This window comes from Acomys russatus, chromosome 15, assembly GCF_903995435.1.
Source record: "Acomys russatus chromosome 15, mAcoRus1.1, whole genome shotgun sequence".
Classification (NCBI taxonomy): Eukaryota; Metazoa; Chordata; class Mammalia; order Rodentia; family Muridae; genus Acomys; species Acomys russatus.
Genome location: NC_067151.1, coordinates 61,950,741 through 61,968,547, shown reverse-complemented (window position 1 = coordinate 61,968,547; position 17,807 = coordinate 61,950,741). Strand labels below are relative to the sequence as shown.

At 49.9% G+C, this 17,807-nt stretch overlaps 1 protein-coding gene across 1 annotated transcript; it reads left to right on the top strand.

Moving 5' to 3' along the window:
* Nucleotides 1–3,606: 3,606 nt before the first annotated feature.
* On the top strand, nucleotides 3,607–16,580 carry Hcn3 (hyperpolarization activated cyclic nucleotide gated potassium channel 3). The gene is made up of 8 exons (XM_051157507.1): nucleotides 3,607–3,991; nucleotides 9,781–10,210; nucleotides 12,095–12,256; nucleotides 12,659–12,877; nucleotides 13,200–13,346; nucleotides 13,695–13,935; nucleotides 15,082–15,246; nucleotides 15,492–16,580. Exons 1-8 carry the CDS (start codon nucleotides 3,717–3,719, stop codon nucleotides 16,190–16,192), a joined length of 2,340 nt encoding a protein of 779 aa, XP_051013464.1. The 5' UTR covers nucleotides 3,607–3,716; the 3' UTR covers nucleotides 16,193–16,580.
* Nucleotides 16,581–17,807: the final 1,227 nt, after the last annotated feature.

Sequence of the window (17,807 nt, the reverse complement as noted above, 5' to 3'; positions counted from 1 at the left end):
TCACCCGAAGACTTTTGTGGCTTATTTAATTTTGTATGTTTAAAGGATTGTTATGTACATTGTATCACTGTTGGGCAAACCACTCCCTCAGGATTTGCCAAGTCTGATTCTTCAAACAAAACTTGAAAAGTATGTCCTCCTGCTCCCGAATGCCAGCAAAGAAAAACTTCCTCTTTGTCCTGCACAAAAATCATGCATGTTTGGGGCAGGTCCCTGGCCAGGAAGGAAGGGGAGATTAGGTGCCCGAAGAGAGAACCATGGTGTTTTAGCTACTTTGTATTAAGTATAAACTTATTGAATCATTCTTTTTAGATTTACCATAATTATTTTTGTGTCTGTAGCAGAGTACGTGCATGTCGGTGCAGGCGTTCATGAGGCCACAAAGTGCGTTGGATCCCCTGGAGCTGAAGTTACAAGCAGTTGTGAGCTGTCCAATGTGGGTGCTGGGTCCTAACCATTGAATCATCTGCTAGCCCCTGTTTACTATTAACAAAAGAAAGAGAAGGAAGGCGGCTAAACATGGTGGCTCATGCCCATAATCTCAGCTCTCGGAAGCCTGAGGCAGGAGGACCTGAAGGGTATGGGCTACAAAACCAAAAACACAGAAAGGAGAAAACACTATGTAATGGAATTGGGAAATTGTCAAAAAGGAGAATTGGTAAGGAAACAAAATAGCCCCCGTTAATAAATATATTAAAGTTAAGGGAAATTAAAGTGGGGCTGGGTAAAGAATAAACTAGTCTAAATGGAGATAAGACTTTGTTAGACAAAAATAGTTGAGTTTGGGTTTTTTTTTTTCCCTTTTTTTTTTTTTTCTTTCTTTTTTTTTTTTTCTTTTTCTTTTTCTTTTTTAGACAAGGTTTCTCTGTGTAGCCTTGGCTGTCCTGGACTTGCTCTGTAGACCAAGCTGGCCTCAAACTCACAGAGATTCCCCTGCCTCTGCCTCCCCCGTGCAGGGATTACAGAGATGTGTCACTGTACCAGGCTACAAAGTTTCTATCTAGAAAATAGAGTCAGTCGTGTAGGCACACACCTTTAAGCTCAGCACTCCAGAAGCAGAGGCTGGCTGATCTCCATTAGTTCAAGGCCAGCATGATTTTCATAATGACTTCCAAGATAACCAGGGCTACATAAGAGAGACCTATCTCAAAAGGTGTGTGTGTGTGTGTGTGTGTGTGTGTGTAGGAACTGGGCAAGCAGGACAATTTGATTTCCTAAGTCCTTTCTCTCTCTCTCTCTTCTTTTCTTTTTCCTTTTTTGAGACAGAGTTTCTCTGTGTAGCCTTGACTGTCCTGGATTCACTTTATAGACCAACCTGGTCTTGAACTAACAGAGATCTGCCAGCTTCTGCCTCCTGAGTGCTGGGATTAAAGGCATTTGCCACCATGCCCGGCTCCTAGGTCATTTCCAACAAGCATTTGCTGACTATTCACTGTGTGCCCAGCATTGTACCCAGCACAAGTTTATTTTTCTTCAGAACTTCCTCAGTCTGAGGATTGAAGGGGAGAGGACACAGACCTGTAAACAAGTAATGGAATTCGGGCACAGTGGCAGAGGCAGGTGGATGCCTATGAACTCCAGACAACCTGGTCTCCACATTGTGTGCCATGCCAGTCAAGGCTGTATAATAAGACCCTGTCTCAAAACAACACCAAACGAAAGTAAACCTGGGACAAGAGCTGTTCTAAGCAGTGCTGCCCAAGCTGCTCTTAGAAAGCTCTAGACTAGACTGGGGGAAAAGATAAGAATGTGGTTTTAAGCCTCCCAGCAGAGGTATGATCCAAATCGGTTTTTGGAAAGAAAATAGCAAGCAGGAAACTATTCCTAAAGGCCCAGTGACAGCAGGCCAAGGCATTTCATCACCTGTGGCTCTAGCTTTTAAGAAAAGGACTAGGCTGGGCGGTGGTGGCACATGCCTTTAGTCCCAGCACATGGGAGGCAGAGGCAGGCAGATCTCTGTGAGTTCGAGGCCAGCCTGGTCTACAAAGTGAGTCCAGGGCATTCAAGGCTACACAGAGAAGCCCTGCCTCGAAAAACAAAACAAAACAAAAACAAAAACAACCCCCCTAAAAAAAAAAAAAAACCAACAACAACAAAAAAAAACCAAAAATAAAAAAAAAAAAAAAGAAAGAAAGAAAAAAAAAGAAAAAGAAAAATCAGAAGAGCAATTGCTGGGGCTGTAGTGACAGCTCAGCAGTTAAGAACACTGGCTGCTCTCTCAAAGGACCCAAGTTCAAGTCCCAGTGCCCACATAGTGGCTTATACCTATCCCTAATCCCAGTTCCAGGGGATCTGATACCCTCTTCTCAACTCTGCAGGAACCAGGCTCATACATGACACACAGGACATAAACAGGAACAAAACACTCAGACATATAAAGTAAATAAAATTTATAAATAAATAAAAGTTGTTGAGACTTAAGTATAAATTTTTAGTAATTGGCGAGTAGGAGCTGAAATGCATTTCTAAATAAGTTTTTTATTTTCATTTTATGTGCACTGGTCTTTTGCCAGCATGTGTGTCTGTGTAAGTGTCAGATCTTGGAGTTATAGACAGCTGTAAGCTGTCATGTGGGTGCTGGGAATTAAACCCAGGTCCTTTGGAAAGCAGTCTTAGCAGCTATATTTCTAAAATGGGAGAACTTTGAAGGACTTTAAGTAAACTGCCCAGTTCCATGTGGATTGTAGAAAGTTTACTTGCAGACTGAAAAAACGAATTGGTCTGGGAGAATTTGTTGAAGACTTTTTTTTTCCCTCCCCAAGACAGAGTCTCTCTATGTAGTCCTGGCTTTTCTGGCACTTGCTAAGTAGCCCAGGCTGGACCCAAATTCAGAGACCCACCTGCCTCTGCCTTCCAATGCTGGGATTAGAGCCCTGCGATCCGGCAGATTTTGAAGATTATTAAAAACTTCTGAAACCAAGTCTAGTGGCACACACTTGTAATCCCAGCACATGAAAGGCAGAGGCAGGAGGATCAGGAGTTCAAGAGCAGCCCGAGTTACAACCCGTGTCAAAAACAAAACATAAACTTCCTGAAGTAATTTAGTTGGAGATGATCTAAGGCAGTGGCAGTAAGAAGTGGAAACAAACGGGAGAAACTGAGATGTTTGGCACTTACAGCACTCAGTGGCATGTAGTTTGGTGCTTTCCTGTTTGTTGACCTGTTTATGGAGAGGAACCATCGACTTAGTAGCTCATTTTTGCAACTTTAACATGCACTCAAGTTAGTGGCCTTCGATATAGGTTGGCTTAACGAATTAGGAAAAAATATACAGCTGAAAGCAGTTTATAGGATCTCAGCCAGAGGAAGACACCTAGGTAAGTGCTGAGGAAGATCATGATCAGAACAGAAGACCCTGGAAGGGGATGGGGAAGAAGAATCTCAAATTTCCGTTCTATTGGTCTGCACATGCCCCAGCGAATTTCCCGCCTCCAAAAGCGAGCTGCACTACCCGCCCTCCCACCCCCCAACACCCAGCATCCCTAGACCACGCCCTCTAGGGGGTGTGGGCTGCAGTTGGGCCGCCGCCCGCCCCACCCGGTCTCGCGCAGCCCTCGCCAGGGGGCGCAGCGCCCGCACGTCTGTCGCCTGTACACGCCCCCCGCGCCCCGGGCGCACGCGGGTCGGCGCTCCGGTGCCCGGGCTTTGCTCCCAGGGACCAGCGCGCCCGCCATGGCCGTAGACCCGTTGGAGAGGCCCTTCGAGTGAGAGCAGTCATGGAGGAGGAAGCGCGGCCGGCGGTGGGGGCCGGCGAAGCGGCGACCCCTGCGCGCGAGACGCCTCCCGCGGCTCCCGCCCAGGCCCGCGTGGCCTCAGGTGGGGTCCCGGAGTCTGCGCCCGAGCCGAAGAGGAGGCAGCTCGGGACGCTGCTTCAGCCGACCGTCAACAAGTTCTCTCTCCGGGTCTTCGGTAGCCACAAAGCGGTGGAAATCGAGCAGGAGAGGGTGAAGTCCGCCGGGGCCTGGATCATCCACCCCTACAGCGACTTCCGGTACGGGGGGCTCAGCGGGGAGAGCGAGGGACAGCAGTGCCACCGGCCGGGTAGAGAGCCTGCGGAGTCACCTCCTCCCACCCAGCCTGGGAATTCCTAGGCGGGTTTCCCCGAGATCCTCTGTGTTTTGTCAGGTTAGGGAGACATCAGGGACAGCAAACATCAAGAGAATCTTCAGGGACTTGGTTTATCCAATGCAGGATAACCCATGACCCACCTGGACCACAGAGAATATCTGAGTTTGGAAACCTTGCCTCCTTTCCAGTACTGTTTTCTCGAGGGTGTGTGAAATTATATCATACCCCAAAGCTGGGAGACCTAAGGAAGAAGCCTAGTTCCGCTCTCTACCACGCTTGACCCACACACTAAGCACTTGCCCAGTTGAGCAGAACAAATTAAGGGCGCTGAAGTACAAAGGAAGCCCGCGACGCTGGAGAGGAGACAGGGGGTCAGCCCGGTCCGCAGCGCTGTTTGCTGTCCGTGGTGCTGAAGGCGGAATGCGGCGGGGCGGGGCGGGTACTCAGAAGGGGCTCAGCCGCCGCCTAGGTGTTTCCCATAGATAAGGGACAGAGAGTGGAGATGTAGCCATTTCAGGGTCGCTTTCAGGCTGTACGTCTATCTACATCAAGGTCGCTAGGGGAGGAAAAAAAATCATCCTTGCCCTTGGGGACATTGAAGGACAGCTTTTAGATGAAGAAACGAGGTGTGTCTCTGGAGTCTGGAAACAGTATCTTCCATCAAATGTCCACTCCCTGTAAATAGTCCTCCAGTCCTCTCCAGCAGATTTCCTCCCCTCCCCCAGTTGGCCCTCACATGGATCGCCAGAAGCCATATCCCCCTCACAGTGGTGTTCCTTCCTAGTCCTCTACCACATCACCCGCTGGGCTTGTGACTGCCTGTGAGTCAGGCTGTGAAGATGCTCTCTGATGGCGAGGCAAACCTTTTCCTCCTCTCTCCCAGTGTCTCGCAGTGCAAAATTTCCTCTCAGTGGCTGTGGGAAGAGAGGAGGAGGAGGAAGCACCAAGGGTTTGTTGCTGAGTGAAAGCATAAAGTCCGAAGGGGTTGCCCAGGGGTGGGTCTGGACTTGGGAACCAGCAAGCTCCTTTCAGAGGCTGAGAGGATTTGAGTTTGCAATCAGAATCAGAAGGGATTGTGCTTGGGACTTGTGCTGGGATTAGCTGTGTCCTAGACCTGAAAGCATCATGTGTGCTCTGGTGATTTTTCTCTGAATAAAGGTGTCCCCTGTGTCCCTCCTGACCTCTGATCTGCACAGCTTCTTCTGAAGCAATGTAGCTTGCCCTTGCCTGTCTCAGCCGGAGCCCAGGCATGCACAGGCAGCCTAGAGGAGGGAAGGAGAGTGCACAGCTCAAGTCATGCTGCCGTGGGGTTTCCCGGGGAGCTCTCCGTGTGTAGTGTGTACAGCCATCTGAAGCGCTGTGTGTGTGTGGGGGGGGATAGGCACCCCTGAAAAGCCCAGTTAGGATGAGTGCAGGGTAGCAATGGATGACAGTTCTCCCACCCACAGAGAAACAGAGTCCCTGTTCTAGCCCCATTAGAGAAGAGGAATGGGCTGGGGAAGACTGAGAAGGGCAGGACAGCCTAGACTAGAAATAGACAGCCCTGGAGATGGGGAAGCAGCCGCTTTTTCAGAAATCTGGAGATAAAGAGTGGCGAAGCCATAACAACAGCTCCTGTTTGTACAGCACGGTCGGGTTCGTTGTCTCTGGAAAATTTCCCAACAACCCAGTGAGATCAGCACAGGGTGCGTAGTTGTAGAAATTTGTTTTGTTTTGTTTTTGTTTTTTCAAGACAGGTTCTCTCTGCGTAGCCTTGGCTGTCCAGGATTTGATTTGTAGACCAGGCTGGCCTCGAACCCACAGAGATCCACCTGCCTCTGCCTCCCAAGTGCTAGGATTAAAGGCGTGTGCCACCACACCCAGCTTTTAGAAGTTTTAAAAACAATATTGGTGCCAGTGTGTGTGTGTGTGTGTACAGCTGTGTGCATGTGTACTTTTTGAAAAAAATAGATTTATGTGTGTATTTTGCCTGAATAGATGTCTTTGTATTATGTACATTTAGTTACTGAACTTACAAGTTGTCCTCTGACCTTTGTATGTGTGCTATGGCATGCACACAGGCACTAATATATAGATGTGTCTTTTACTTCCTCATTCTCTTCAGGAGAAGGAAGCAGAATCTTTCTGTGTCTCTGCTTTCTTTCCTTTCTGCTTTCTCTCTTCATTTGGAAGCCTTTGAGGGTTTTAGTTTTCTGCCTACTTTAGCCTTTGGTCCATCGTGTGTGTGTGTGTGTGTGTCTTGATTTTAACTTGTAAATAAAGAAAATAGTATTAAGCAAAAAGAAAATTATTTTACCATAAAATAAAAATAAGGACGAGGGTGGTGGCGCATGCCTTTAATGCCAGCACTTGGGACAGGCAGAGACAGGCTGATCACTGTGATTTTGAGGCCAGCCTGGTCTACAAAAGTGAGTCCAGGTTCGCCAAGACTGATACACACACACACACACACACACACACTAGTTTAGTTATGTCTGTTTTGGAACTTTGTGTATATCTGATTTTCTTAAGGGCTGGAGAGATGGCTCAGTGGTTAAGAGCACTCTCTGCTCGCCCTTACTGACCAGTGTTCATGGTATGGAAAGGTACTCTTGCAGGCTACCAGAAGGAAAGGAAACACTGACCCAGCTTCAAACCCTTTCATCTGCAATGGTTACCTGTCACTATGATACAATGGTGCAACAGTAGCACAAATGTAGATTTGTTTTGTTTCATTTTGTTTCTCTGTGTAGCCTTGACTATCCTGGACTTACTTTGTAAACCAGGCTGGCCTCAAACTCACTGAGATATGCCTGCCTCTGCCTCCTGAGTGCTGGGATTATAAAGGCCTGCACCACCACCACGCCCGACCTAACGTTGTAGATGTAACCAACAACTGTCTGATTAGATTTAAAACTTACTTCGTGGGATGGAACCCATGCCTGACACTGCTTGAGCAGCCAGAACCTGAGGCTAGATAGGCTCCTCTGGACCTATGAGAAAACCAAATACTATTGTTCTGCTAAAGGAAGGTAGCAATAAAATCACTCCTAAGAACATCCAGCTAGCCAGGTGTGGTGGCGCATGCCTGTAATCCCAGCACTCAGGGAGGCAAGCAGATCTCTGTGAGTTCGAGGCCAGCCTGGTCTACCAAATGAGTCCTGGGCAGCCAAGACTACACAGAGAAACCCCCAACTGCCCCCCCCCATCTTGAAACCCATCCCCGTCCCCTACCCCCAAAAAAGAACATTCAGCTATATTCATTGTCTTACTCACTGTTCTATTGCTGTAAAGCAACCCTTACAAAAGAAACGCATTTAATTGAGGGCTTGCTTACAGCTTCAGAGGCTTAGTCCATTATCGCCACAGCAGGGAGCATGGTGCTGAAGCAGTGGCTGAGAGCTACATCCTGCTTCAGGTTGAGAGACAGAGAGAGAAGCTGGACCTGGTGTGGGCTTTTGAAACTTCAAAGGCCACCTCCAGTGACACACTTCCTTCAGCAAGGCCACACCTCCTGGTCCCTCTAACCCTTTCAAGCAGCTCTACTCCCTAGAGACTATGCATTCAAATATATGAACCTATGGGGCCATTCTTTTTTTGGGGGGCGGTTGTTGGTTGTTTTTGTTTTTGTTTTTGTTTTTGTTTTGAGACAGGGTCTCTGTGTGGCCTTGGCTGTCCTGGACTCTCTTTGTAGACTAGGCTGACCTCCAACTCACAGCGATCCACCTGCCTCTGCCTCCCTGAGTGCTGGGATTAAAGGCATACATGCCCCACTACACCTGGCTTTATGGGGCCTTTCTTTCTTTCTTTTTTTTAAAGATTTATTTATTATGTATACAGTATGCATCAGATCACATTATAGATGGTTGTGAGCCATCATGTGGTTGCTGGGAATTGAACTCAGGACCTCTGGAAGCGCAGTCAGTGCTCTTAACCACTGAGCCATCTCTCCAGCCCACCTTTCTTAATTCAAACCACTACACTTATTGATCAGGATCGTGATCATCGTCATCAGAAAAGCTTCCTCTCATAGTGGACGGGAACAAATACAGAGACCCACAGCTGTGTAGGGAAGAGAGTGAGAGAGACCTTGGAACTCTCAGTCCTAAATGGGATGTCTCCATCAAAGCCTTTCCCTCAGGAGTCAGGGAACTATGCAAAAGTGGAGACAGAAAAGTTGTAAATGTCAGTGGAGGGGTGGAAGGTGCCAGACACAAACAGGGCTTACTTATATATGAACTCACGGAGACTGTGGCAGCATACACTGGCTCTGCACAGGTGTAAGCCAGGCGGGGCCCCAGCATTGAGATGGGAAGAGGACACACGCCTTCATCCCTAACCCAGAAGCTGTTCTTCACTTGACAACCTCTTAAAAAGGAAAAAAAAAAAAAAAAAAAAAAAAGGGAGAACTCCAATGGAGTCTCACTGGGTATACAGACCTTAAGGGTAGGCCACATGTCAGTAGTAGATGCCTAACACAAAATTATTTCAATGGTATTTTAGGAGGATTTTTGTCTTATAATGCTTTGGGCATTTTCTTTTTTTTAAAAAAAAAAGCTTTACGAGCCTTTTGCTTATATATTACGGTTTCTGAATTTTGAATTTTAATGGTGTGTGTGTGTGTCTGTGAATGTATATGTGTCTCTGCATCCTTATGTAATTCTTGTGCTTTTTCTTTGGCACTTTTCCCCCTGCTTGTTTCTTTTGTCCTATTCTGACTTATTTGTGTGTTTGATTAGTGCCTGTTTGTTTGCTAATGAAAGAGAGAGGAAAAGGTGTGGATTTGGGTGTGTGGAGAGGAGGGGAGGATCTATAAGGAGTCGGGAAAGGGGGAAACTGAGATCATAATATGTTGTATGAAAAAGTCTATTTTCAATAAAAATTAAAATTATTTTAAAGAGAAAAAAAGTGCTGGCTGCCTTTAGAGGATCTCGGTTTGGTGCCCAGCCCCACACGGTGGCTCACAACCTTCTGTAGCCTGAGTCCCAGGGCATCTGATAGTGTCTTTGGGCCTCTTTGGCTGCTGTACGTTCATGGTACTTAGATATATAGGGCAAAATACCCATGTACATGAAATAAAGATAAATGTTTTCTTTGTCCAAACGTGAGATTTGTCTATGCTGCTGTTCTAAGCTGTGGATATACTTACCTCCGTGTATTATGCCTTGTTTCTACATTTGTTTTTTAATTTTTTATTTATCTTTTTCTGTGTGTGTGTGTTTTGCCTGCATGTATGTCTATGTACCCTCTATTTGCCTGGTACCCTTGGAGCCAGAAGAGGAGCACATCCGATGTGCTGGAACCAGAGTTACAGATAGTTCCGAGCTGCCATGTGGGTGCTGGGAATTGAACTCAGGTCCTCTGAAAAAGCAGCCAGCGCTCTTAACTACTAAACTATTTCTTCCAGCTCTCCCCATTTTCTACTGATAAACATCTGAGTTGTTTCCAAGTTAATCCTGCTATAGACATGACTGGTTATGCTCCCTAGAGTGCATTTTCCATTGGGTGTTTATACTCAAGGGAGCAGAGTTGCAGGGAGTACAAATATCTAACTCCACTAAATAATGCTCTTTTCCCAAATGATGACTCCCGTTTTCACTCTCCGTGGGTTGAAATGGCCATTTTGTGGTTTTGTGGTCTTGGGCACTCTTGGCTATATCAGACCGTCTTCCATTAATCTAGCTGCTGATGGAGTGTGACGCCGTCTTGCTCTTTATTCCATACCCTCTTTAGGTTTTACTGGGACCTGATCATGCTGTTGCTGATGGTGGGGAACCTCATAGTACTGCCCGTGGGCATCACTTTCTTCAAGGAGGAGAACTCCCCACCCTGGATCGTCTTCAATGTCCTCTCTGACACTTTCTTCCTGTTGGATCTGGTGCTCAACTTCCGAACTGGCATCGTGGTGGAGGAAGGCGCTGAGATCCTGTTGGCGCCGAGAGCCATCCGCACCCGTTACCTGCGCACCTGGTTCCTGGTTGACCTGATCTCCTCCATCCCTGTGGATTACATCTTCCTAGTGGTGGAGTTAGAGCCGAGGCTAGACGCCGAGGTCTACAAAACAGCACGGGCCCTGCGCATCGTTAGATTCACCAAGATCCTTAGCCTGCTGCGGCTGCTCCGCCTCTCCCGCCTCATCCGCTACATACACCAGTGGGAGGAGGTGGGGTGGGGCAGTGGGCAGGGGGTGGGGCTATCGTCTTCGGAAAGGTGCTATGGGTGGAGGTCCTGATGACTTTATGGGGAGGGGAGGATGTGTGAGGCTGCCAAGTGTGAATTCTTTGCAAAGTTGGTGGGAGAGAGGCAGAGAGAGTGGAGGGTTCACAGAATGAGGCGTGGGATGACAGGTCAGTTGTGGTACAGAGAGGCTGAGCACTGCAGCTGGGCAAATACTTGAGGGTTATTTGATTCTTGCTTGAGTGGAAGATTGGGTATGGAAAGGAGGTGCGGCTTCCGGCTGCAGAAGAGTTTTGTGGCTCGGGTAGGCTCGGCGCGTATACTCTGGCGCGTATGCTCTGGCGCCTCGTTGGTTCTGATAGTGTTAGGCATACTAACTTTGGTTGGTATATTTTTGTATAATACGGTTGGAGTTAATGTGTGTGAAGCACTGAAAAAAAGCAGCTTCTCAGTGTGTTCCCAGAAGCTCGCCAGTTGTTTTGTTTTGTTTTGTTTGTTGCTTTTGTTCTGTTTTGCCTTGGTTTCAGCTTTTTGAGACAGGCTCTTATATTATAGCCCAGGCTAGCCTCAGTCTTTTTTTGGCAGTCCTCCTGCCTCAGTTTCCTAGGTGCTGGGCATAGAGATGGAAACCACCACACCCAGAAATTAGCTATTATCAGACGGGAAGACGACACTGGTGTTAATCCTTGCCCTGAGGACTTTACTCTGTGTATGCCTCTTCCCTGTTTTCCAAGGCAGCACCTGGGCAGCTTGTACATTCTAGAACTCTCCAAATTTCTGCCTTAACACTTGTTTACTTCTAGGCACAGAGTTGGCTTCAATCTTTCTAAATAAAAGACGAAGATAGCAACCATGTGTTATAATGGCCCACACAAGTAAATAACAGCCACTGCCCTCATACCTCCATGCCTTACTGAGGGTTGAACCTAGGGCCTCACTTATGATGGGCAAGGGCCTTGCCACTGAGTCATAGCCCCAGTCTTATCTTTTACTAGGTGTTTATTTTAACTGTACTGCATATGTATGTACCTGGTGCCTGTGGAGGTACACTGGAATTGTTGTGATCTTCCATGTGGGTACTGGGAATTGAACCGGTGTCCTCTGGAAGAGCAGCTAGTGCTCTTAACTGTTGAGCCATCTCTTTAGCCTTGCTTTTTATTTTGAGATAAGCTCTTACTAAGTTGCTCAGGCTGGGGACTGGAGAGATGGCTCAGCAGTTAATGCACTGGCTGCTCTTCCAGAGGTCCTGAGTTCAATTCTCAGCACTTAGATGCTGGCTCACAACTGTCTGTAACTCCAAGTCAAAGAGATCAGACATTCTCTGGCCTCCAAAGGCCCTGGGCATACATAGGATACACAGATATATGTAGGTGAAACATCCATATACATAAAATTTTGTTTTGTTTTTTGAGACGGGACATCTCTATGTAGTCCCGGCTGTCCTGAAGCTTACTATGTTGATCAGGCTGGCCTTGAGCACAGAGATCCGCCTGCCTCTGCCTCCTAAATGCTGGGATTAAAGGCGTGTGCCGCCACATCTGGCCCCTCCCCAATTTTTTTTTTTTTAATTTAAAAAGGAAAAAAAAGTTGTCTAGGTTGGCTTTAAATTTCTGATCCTTCTGTCTCAGCCTCCCTAGTAGCTGGGATTACAGACATTTGAAACCAGGCCAGGTTAATAGCTACATTTTCACCTTCCCTGCCCTTTTTTTCTTTTTCTTTTCTCTCTTTCTTTTTTTTTAAAGTCTGAAAGACTGGGAAGGGGAGAAAGAGATTCAAGAGGAATTTGCAAGTCTGGGACTGGGGTGGGGGTGAGGGTGGGGACAGCAGAGAGGGGTTCCTGTCCACAGCAGCGCTTCCTCGGACCCCTCAGATCTTCCACATGACCTACGACCTGGCCAGTGCAGTGGTCCGTATCTTCAACCTCATTGGGATGATGTTGCTGCTGTGTCACTGGGATGGCTGTCTGCAGTTCCTGGTCCCCATGCTGCAGGACTTCCCTTCTGACTGCTGGGTTTCCATGAACCGCATGGTGGTGAGAAGTGTCCCCCAGCTCTGGCACCCCTGGGCCTTTTAGGGGCTCTTCTGCCGGAGCAACAGGGATAGCTGCAGGGAGCAGTAGGTAGGACGTGATCCAGAAAGAAGATGGAAGGAGATGGGATGGGAGGGGGGAGGGGAGAAGGGGAAGGGTGAGAAATCGAGACAGAGGAAGTGCTTGAGTGTTGGAGGGAGCAGGCAAAGAAGGAAACACAGGCAAAACAAAGGTCCCCACACACAGAAGAGACCCTTTGCTTTGGGGACTCCAGCCACCAGATGAGAGCTGAGAGGAAGCTCTGAAGGGCTGTGCAGAGGTGCTGAAAGGGAAAAAGGGGGGACGGTAGAGAATGAGACTCTTGAGGGGGCCACAGCCTGTTCTGCAACATACTCTGCCCCCCAGAACCACTCATGGGGCCGCCAGTATTCCCACGCCCTGTTCAAGGCCATGAGTCACATGCTGTGCATTGGCTATGGGCAGCAGGCACCGGTAGGCATGCCTGACGTCTGGCTCACCATGCTCAGCATGATCGTGGGTGCCACGTGCTATGCCATGTTCATCGGGCACGCCACGGCACTTATCCAGTCCCTGGACTCTTCCCGGCGACAGTACCAGGAGAAGGTCAGTAGGGGCAGGAGAGGGAAGGGGTGGGCATGGAGGAGTGCTGGAGACTGTGTCCTTTCCTACTCCATGTCCATTTGTCCTACGCTCCTGTGTGAAGTCCGTCTGTCTGTCCCTATGCCTCTGCCCTTGGGCCCCTCCTCTGTCCACACTTGGGGTTTTCTGTAATTGCCCTGTCTTCCCTGTGTTTACCACGATCCGTGTGTCTGTGTATACCGTGTTTGTCACCCCGGGGTCCCCGTTCTGCACCCTCCCACCCCCGTGGTTCTGGCCCTACGTCGCCGCGTCCTCTTCCTACTGGCGACTGGTGTTGCCTCTCTAGTACAAGCAGGTGGAGCAGTACATGTCCTTCCACAAGCTGCCGGCCGACACCCGGCAGCGCATCCATGAATACTACGAGCACCGCTACCAGGGCAAGATGTTCGATGAGGAGAGCATCCTGGGGGAGCTGAGCGAGCCGCTCCGGGAGGTGGGGCCAGGCTGGACCTTGTGGGCGGGGCTTCCGGATGTGCAGCCTGGGCTACGAGGGAGTGGTTATCAGGTGTTCCAGTGGGAGGGAGGATAAGCATTTGAGAGGAGGTGGCTTTCTGTGGCAGGTCTTATGGTTGCAAAGGCTATCAGAAAAGGGACCATAGGATGCCGCGGTGGAGAAGCTTTGAAGGCAGGTTCTAAGGGAGGTCCTGACACCCACAGTAGCATCTCCATCCGTTGACAGATCTTGACAGGATGATGTGTTTTCTGGAGACAGATGAGCTTGGTTGGGGGGAATCTTCCAGCAGGGGGCAGGGCCTTTCTAATAGTCTCCTCCTCTGTCCAGGAGATTATTAACTTCACCTGCCGGGGCCTAGTGGCCCACATGCCGCTGTTTGCTCATGCTGACCCCAGCTTCGTCACCGCAGTGCTCACCAAGCTCCGTTTTGAGGTCTTCCAGCCAGGGGATCTGGTGGTGCGTGAGGGCTCCGTGGGCAGGAAGATGTACTTCATCCAGCATGGGCTGCTCAGTGTGCTGGCACGGGGCGCCCGGGACACTCGCCTCACTGATGGATCCTACTTTGGGGGTCAGCAGGTCTGGGGGGGGTGTGTGGGGGTCATGAGCATTGGACAGAACGCAGTTGCTTCCTAGGATTAGGGCCCCACCTGTTAGTGCTACAAAATCACACAACAACCTTTCCCCAGACCTCAGTGAGTCTCTGAGCTGGGGCCTGAAGCTCTGTATTTTATTTTATTTTTTTTGAGACAGGGTCTCTCTATTATGCAGTCCTGGCTGTCCTGGAACTCACTATATAGACCAGGCTGGGCCTTGAACTCACAGAGACACACCTGCCTCTGTCTCCCAAGTACTACTAGGATTAAAGGTGTGCTTCACCACACCTGATGGTTGCTTTTTTTTTTGTTTTTGTTTTGTTGTTGTTGTTGTTGCTGTTTTCGAGACAGGGTTTCTCTGTGTAGCCTTGGCCATCCTGGACTCACTTTGTAGACCAGGCTGGCCTCGAACTCACAGTGATCCGCCTGCCTCTGCCTCCCGAGTGCTGGGATTAAAGGCATGCGCCACCACGCCCGGCCTGGTGGTTGCTTTTTAAATTTATTTTACTTTTTAAAAGTTTCTCAGGAGAGTCCAGTGCATGGCCAGGCTGCAAGGTACTGCGCCAAGGGCCCTATAGGATTATTAACAACAAAATGCAAGGGTCCTGTGCGTTGAGGGAAAGCAAAGCTGTCCCACAGACTTAAGCTTTTGTGGGGCCATCCAGAAACCCAGCTGCCAGCTGCTGCCCAAAGTGACTGGGGCTCATACAACCTGCCAGCCACCTAACCACCCGCTGCCTCCAAGCATCCCATCACTGCACTCCGTGTCTGTCTAGTCTCTTCTTCTTCTTCGGGGTCTTCACTCAGGGCAGAAGTAGGGTACAGCCTGGGGCAGCCATAGGCCTGGGATTGGAGTTAATGTGCAGAGTAAATGAGAAATGTCTGGGGCTGGCAGACATGTTTGCTTAATTTGGAAAGAATTTTAAAAGTGAGTAGCCTTTCAGATGTGCAGGTCTAGAGATAGTTAGGGACCTTACATCAGGTAATCATTCATTTCCTTCCCCCAAGTCTAAGAACAAATTTGAGAGTGCTGGGTTAGCTGCTGCAGGCCTGGGGGTGGGGCTGGGGGTAGGGGACGGCGGGCAAGAGCCGGGCTTCTGAGCCTCTCCCAACTTGTGCAGAGATCTGCCTGCTGACTCGAGGCCGGAGAACAGCCAGTGTAAGGGCCGACACCTACTGTCGCCTCTACTCACTCAGCGTGGACCACTTCAATGCGGTGCTTGAGGAGTTCCCGATGATGCGAAGGGCTTTTGAGACTGTGGCCATGGACCGGCTCCGTCGCATTGGTGAGGCCTGTCTACTCTGTCTGCTCTGGGTCCTGGCTGGGCCTCACCTCATGTTCATAGCAAGGAGCATAGCCCTAGAGCTTTGGCACTACATCCCAACCCACCCAGTCCCAGTCCGTGCCTCCAGCAAGCCTTTTAGCTCCGTCGCTCACTATTCTTACCCCTAGCAAGCCATAGCCATAGCTTCATTCTCCAGAGCCCTCCTGGGTACTTTCCTAACTTCTTGGTCCTGGGACAACTTGTAGGCAAAAAGAATTCGATCTTGCAGCGGAAACGCTCTGAGCCTAGTCCAGGCAGCAGCGGTGGCGCTATGGAGCAGCATCTGGTACAACACGACCGAGACATGGCTCGTGGTATTCGGGGCCTGGCTCCTGGAACAGGAGCTCGGCTCAGTGGAAAGCCAGTGCTGTGGGAACCGCTGGTGCACGCACCGCTGCAGGCAGCTGCTGTGACCTCCAACGTGGCAATAGCCCTGACTCACCAGCGAGGCCCTCTGCCCCTCTCCCCTGACTCTCCAGCCACCCTTCTTGCTCGCTCTGCTAGACGCTCAGCAGGCTCCCCAGCCTCCCCACTGGTGCCTGTCCGTGCGGGTCCTCTGCTGGCCCGAGGACCCTGGGCGTCCACCTCTCGCCTGCCTGCTCCACCTGCCCGAACCCTCCACGCCAGCCTATCCCGAGCAGGGCGTTCCCAGGTGTCCCTGCTGGGCCCTCCCCCAGGAGGAGGTGCTCGGAGGCTAGGACCTCGGGGCCGCCCACTTTCTGCCTCTCAACCCTCTCTGCCTCAGCGAGCAACTGGCGATGGCTCTCCTGGGCGCAAAGGCTCTGGAAGTGAACGCCTGCCCCCCTCCGGGCTCCTGACCAAGCCTCCAGGGACAATCCAGCCACCCAGGCCATCAGTGCCTGAACCGGTTACCCCAAGAGGTCCCCAAATCTCTGCCAACATGTGAAAGCCCGGGTTACACTGGCCTTAGCTATTGGCATGCAATAATGTGTGCCTGGGGGTAGAAGCCGCTTGGGAAAGGCTGTGGGGATCTAACATACTACCCCCTGACTACCACGAAGCTGTTCTGTGCCCTCAGCTACAGCAGCTGCAGCCTGCTAATCCTAATCATATACCCATCTGTCATAGGTACCCAGTGCCTACCACGTTCAAGGCATTGTGCTGGGGTACTGTGTGTCTCCACTGCCAAGTAGAAGTGACTCAAAGCCCTCTAACAAGGGTGTCCCCAGGCCACGGTCCTGCCAGGTGCAGGCCTGGGCCCACAACCCTGCCTTTACTAAGCACAAGTACTTGCTGCCACCATCACTGCCAAGTAACTAGATGGCTGTTTCCCTGCAGGTTCTGCCCAGTGTGTCCTATCTTCCCATCCCCCATTGTTGTAGCTGGGTACTGCCGAGTTTCTATTACAGCCAACAGATGTCTAGGGTCCTGAGTGTGAACATCCACCCTCCCACTGCCACCTTGTGGGCTCTCCTCGTCTACACCAAGCGAGAACGCGTATCTGCCCACCGTAGTCTGCCCTCCGCAGCTCCTGTGCAGTAGCACTGCCTTTGTAACCTAGAAGCTGCTCTACACTGTGGTCCCTGCCTCAGTGGTGTTGCCCCTAGAGCTAAGGGATGCTTGGCACCTCCTTACTTACTATGCCAGCCTAGCTCCCCCTCCCCCAGGTAGGGGCAAGGGGCTGAATCCTCATGTGACCTTTTATTTTCCCCTCTTTGTCTTATTTATTCAGTCGTTTGTTAATTTTATTTATTCATTTGCTAATTTGACTTATTCATTTTGTTACTCATTCCTTTATCTGTGTTCCCCACCTCCTGGCAGGGAGGCTAGGGGGACAGGGAACAAGAAAACATCCTTGTGGTCCTTGCACAATGCCATCAGCAACAATACTCAAGCTTTCTGTGTTGAGGTAGTGGAAGGGGGGGGGGCAACAGGAGGACTGCACTTATTTCCCCCCCCATCTGGGTTTGATGTTGGTGCAGGAGGGGGGGGGCGGCTGGAGTAGCCAAACCTAGACAGGCCAGCTGCCCCTTTCTCAGGGACGAGAGTAATCCACTGCCCACCGGCTCTGTCCCCTTTCATACACTGTAGCATTGAAGTATGGGGTCAGGGCCACACATCTCTTGGGAGATTCTGGGGTTCTTTGCCTGTGGGAGTTGTTTTTATAATTGCACCCAAACAGTTGGGTTCAAAAGAAAAGATGCTTTTTGCTTCTGACCTGTTTGTGGGAAGAGTTTCTGGATCGTCTGACCCAGCAGAGCAGTGGGCATGAGAACAGGTGGATTAGAGGATTGTAAACTCCGCTCCATGGTTGTAGAGTCAATAAGAAAATAAGGCTGTCTAAAGACCAGCTGGTGGCTCACGCCTGTAATCCTTACCCTGGCGAGGGCCAGGAAGGAGGATTTTCATGAGTCTGAGGCCATCCTCAGCTATACAGTGAGACCTTGTCTCAAAAACAAACAAAAAGAAAGAAAAAAGAAAAGCCAGCTTGGCTTAGTTCTCCGCACTACCCATCCACCCCAGCCTCCCCTAAAGTGTGGCGCTGTGTGCCTTGAAGGAGT

What these genes read in the sequence shown, in the direction of transcription:
- Hcn3 (XM_051157507.1), top strand. Translation starts at nt 3,717, where the DNA reads ATGGAGGAGGAAGCGCGGCCGGCGGTGGGGGCCGGCGAAGCGGCGACC. An exon ending in CACCCCTACAGCGACTTCCG is followed by an intron (nt 3,992 to 9,780) that starts GTACGGGGGGCT and finishes TACCCTCTTTAG; the next exon opens with GTTTTACTGGGACCTGATCA. An exon ending in TGAGCGAGCCGCTCCGGGAG is followed by an intron (nt 13,347 to 13,694) that starts GTGGGGCCAGGC and finishes TCCTCTGTCCAG; the next exon opens with GAGATTATTAACTTCACCTG.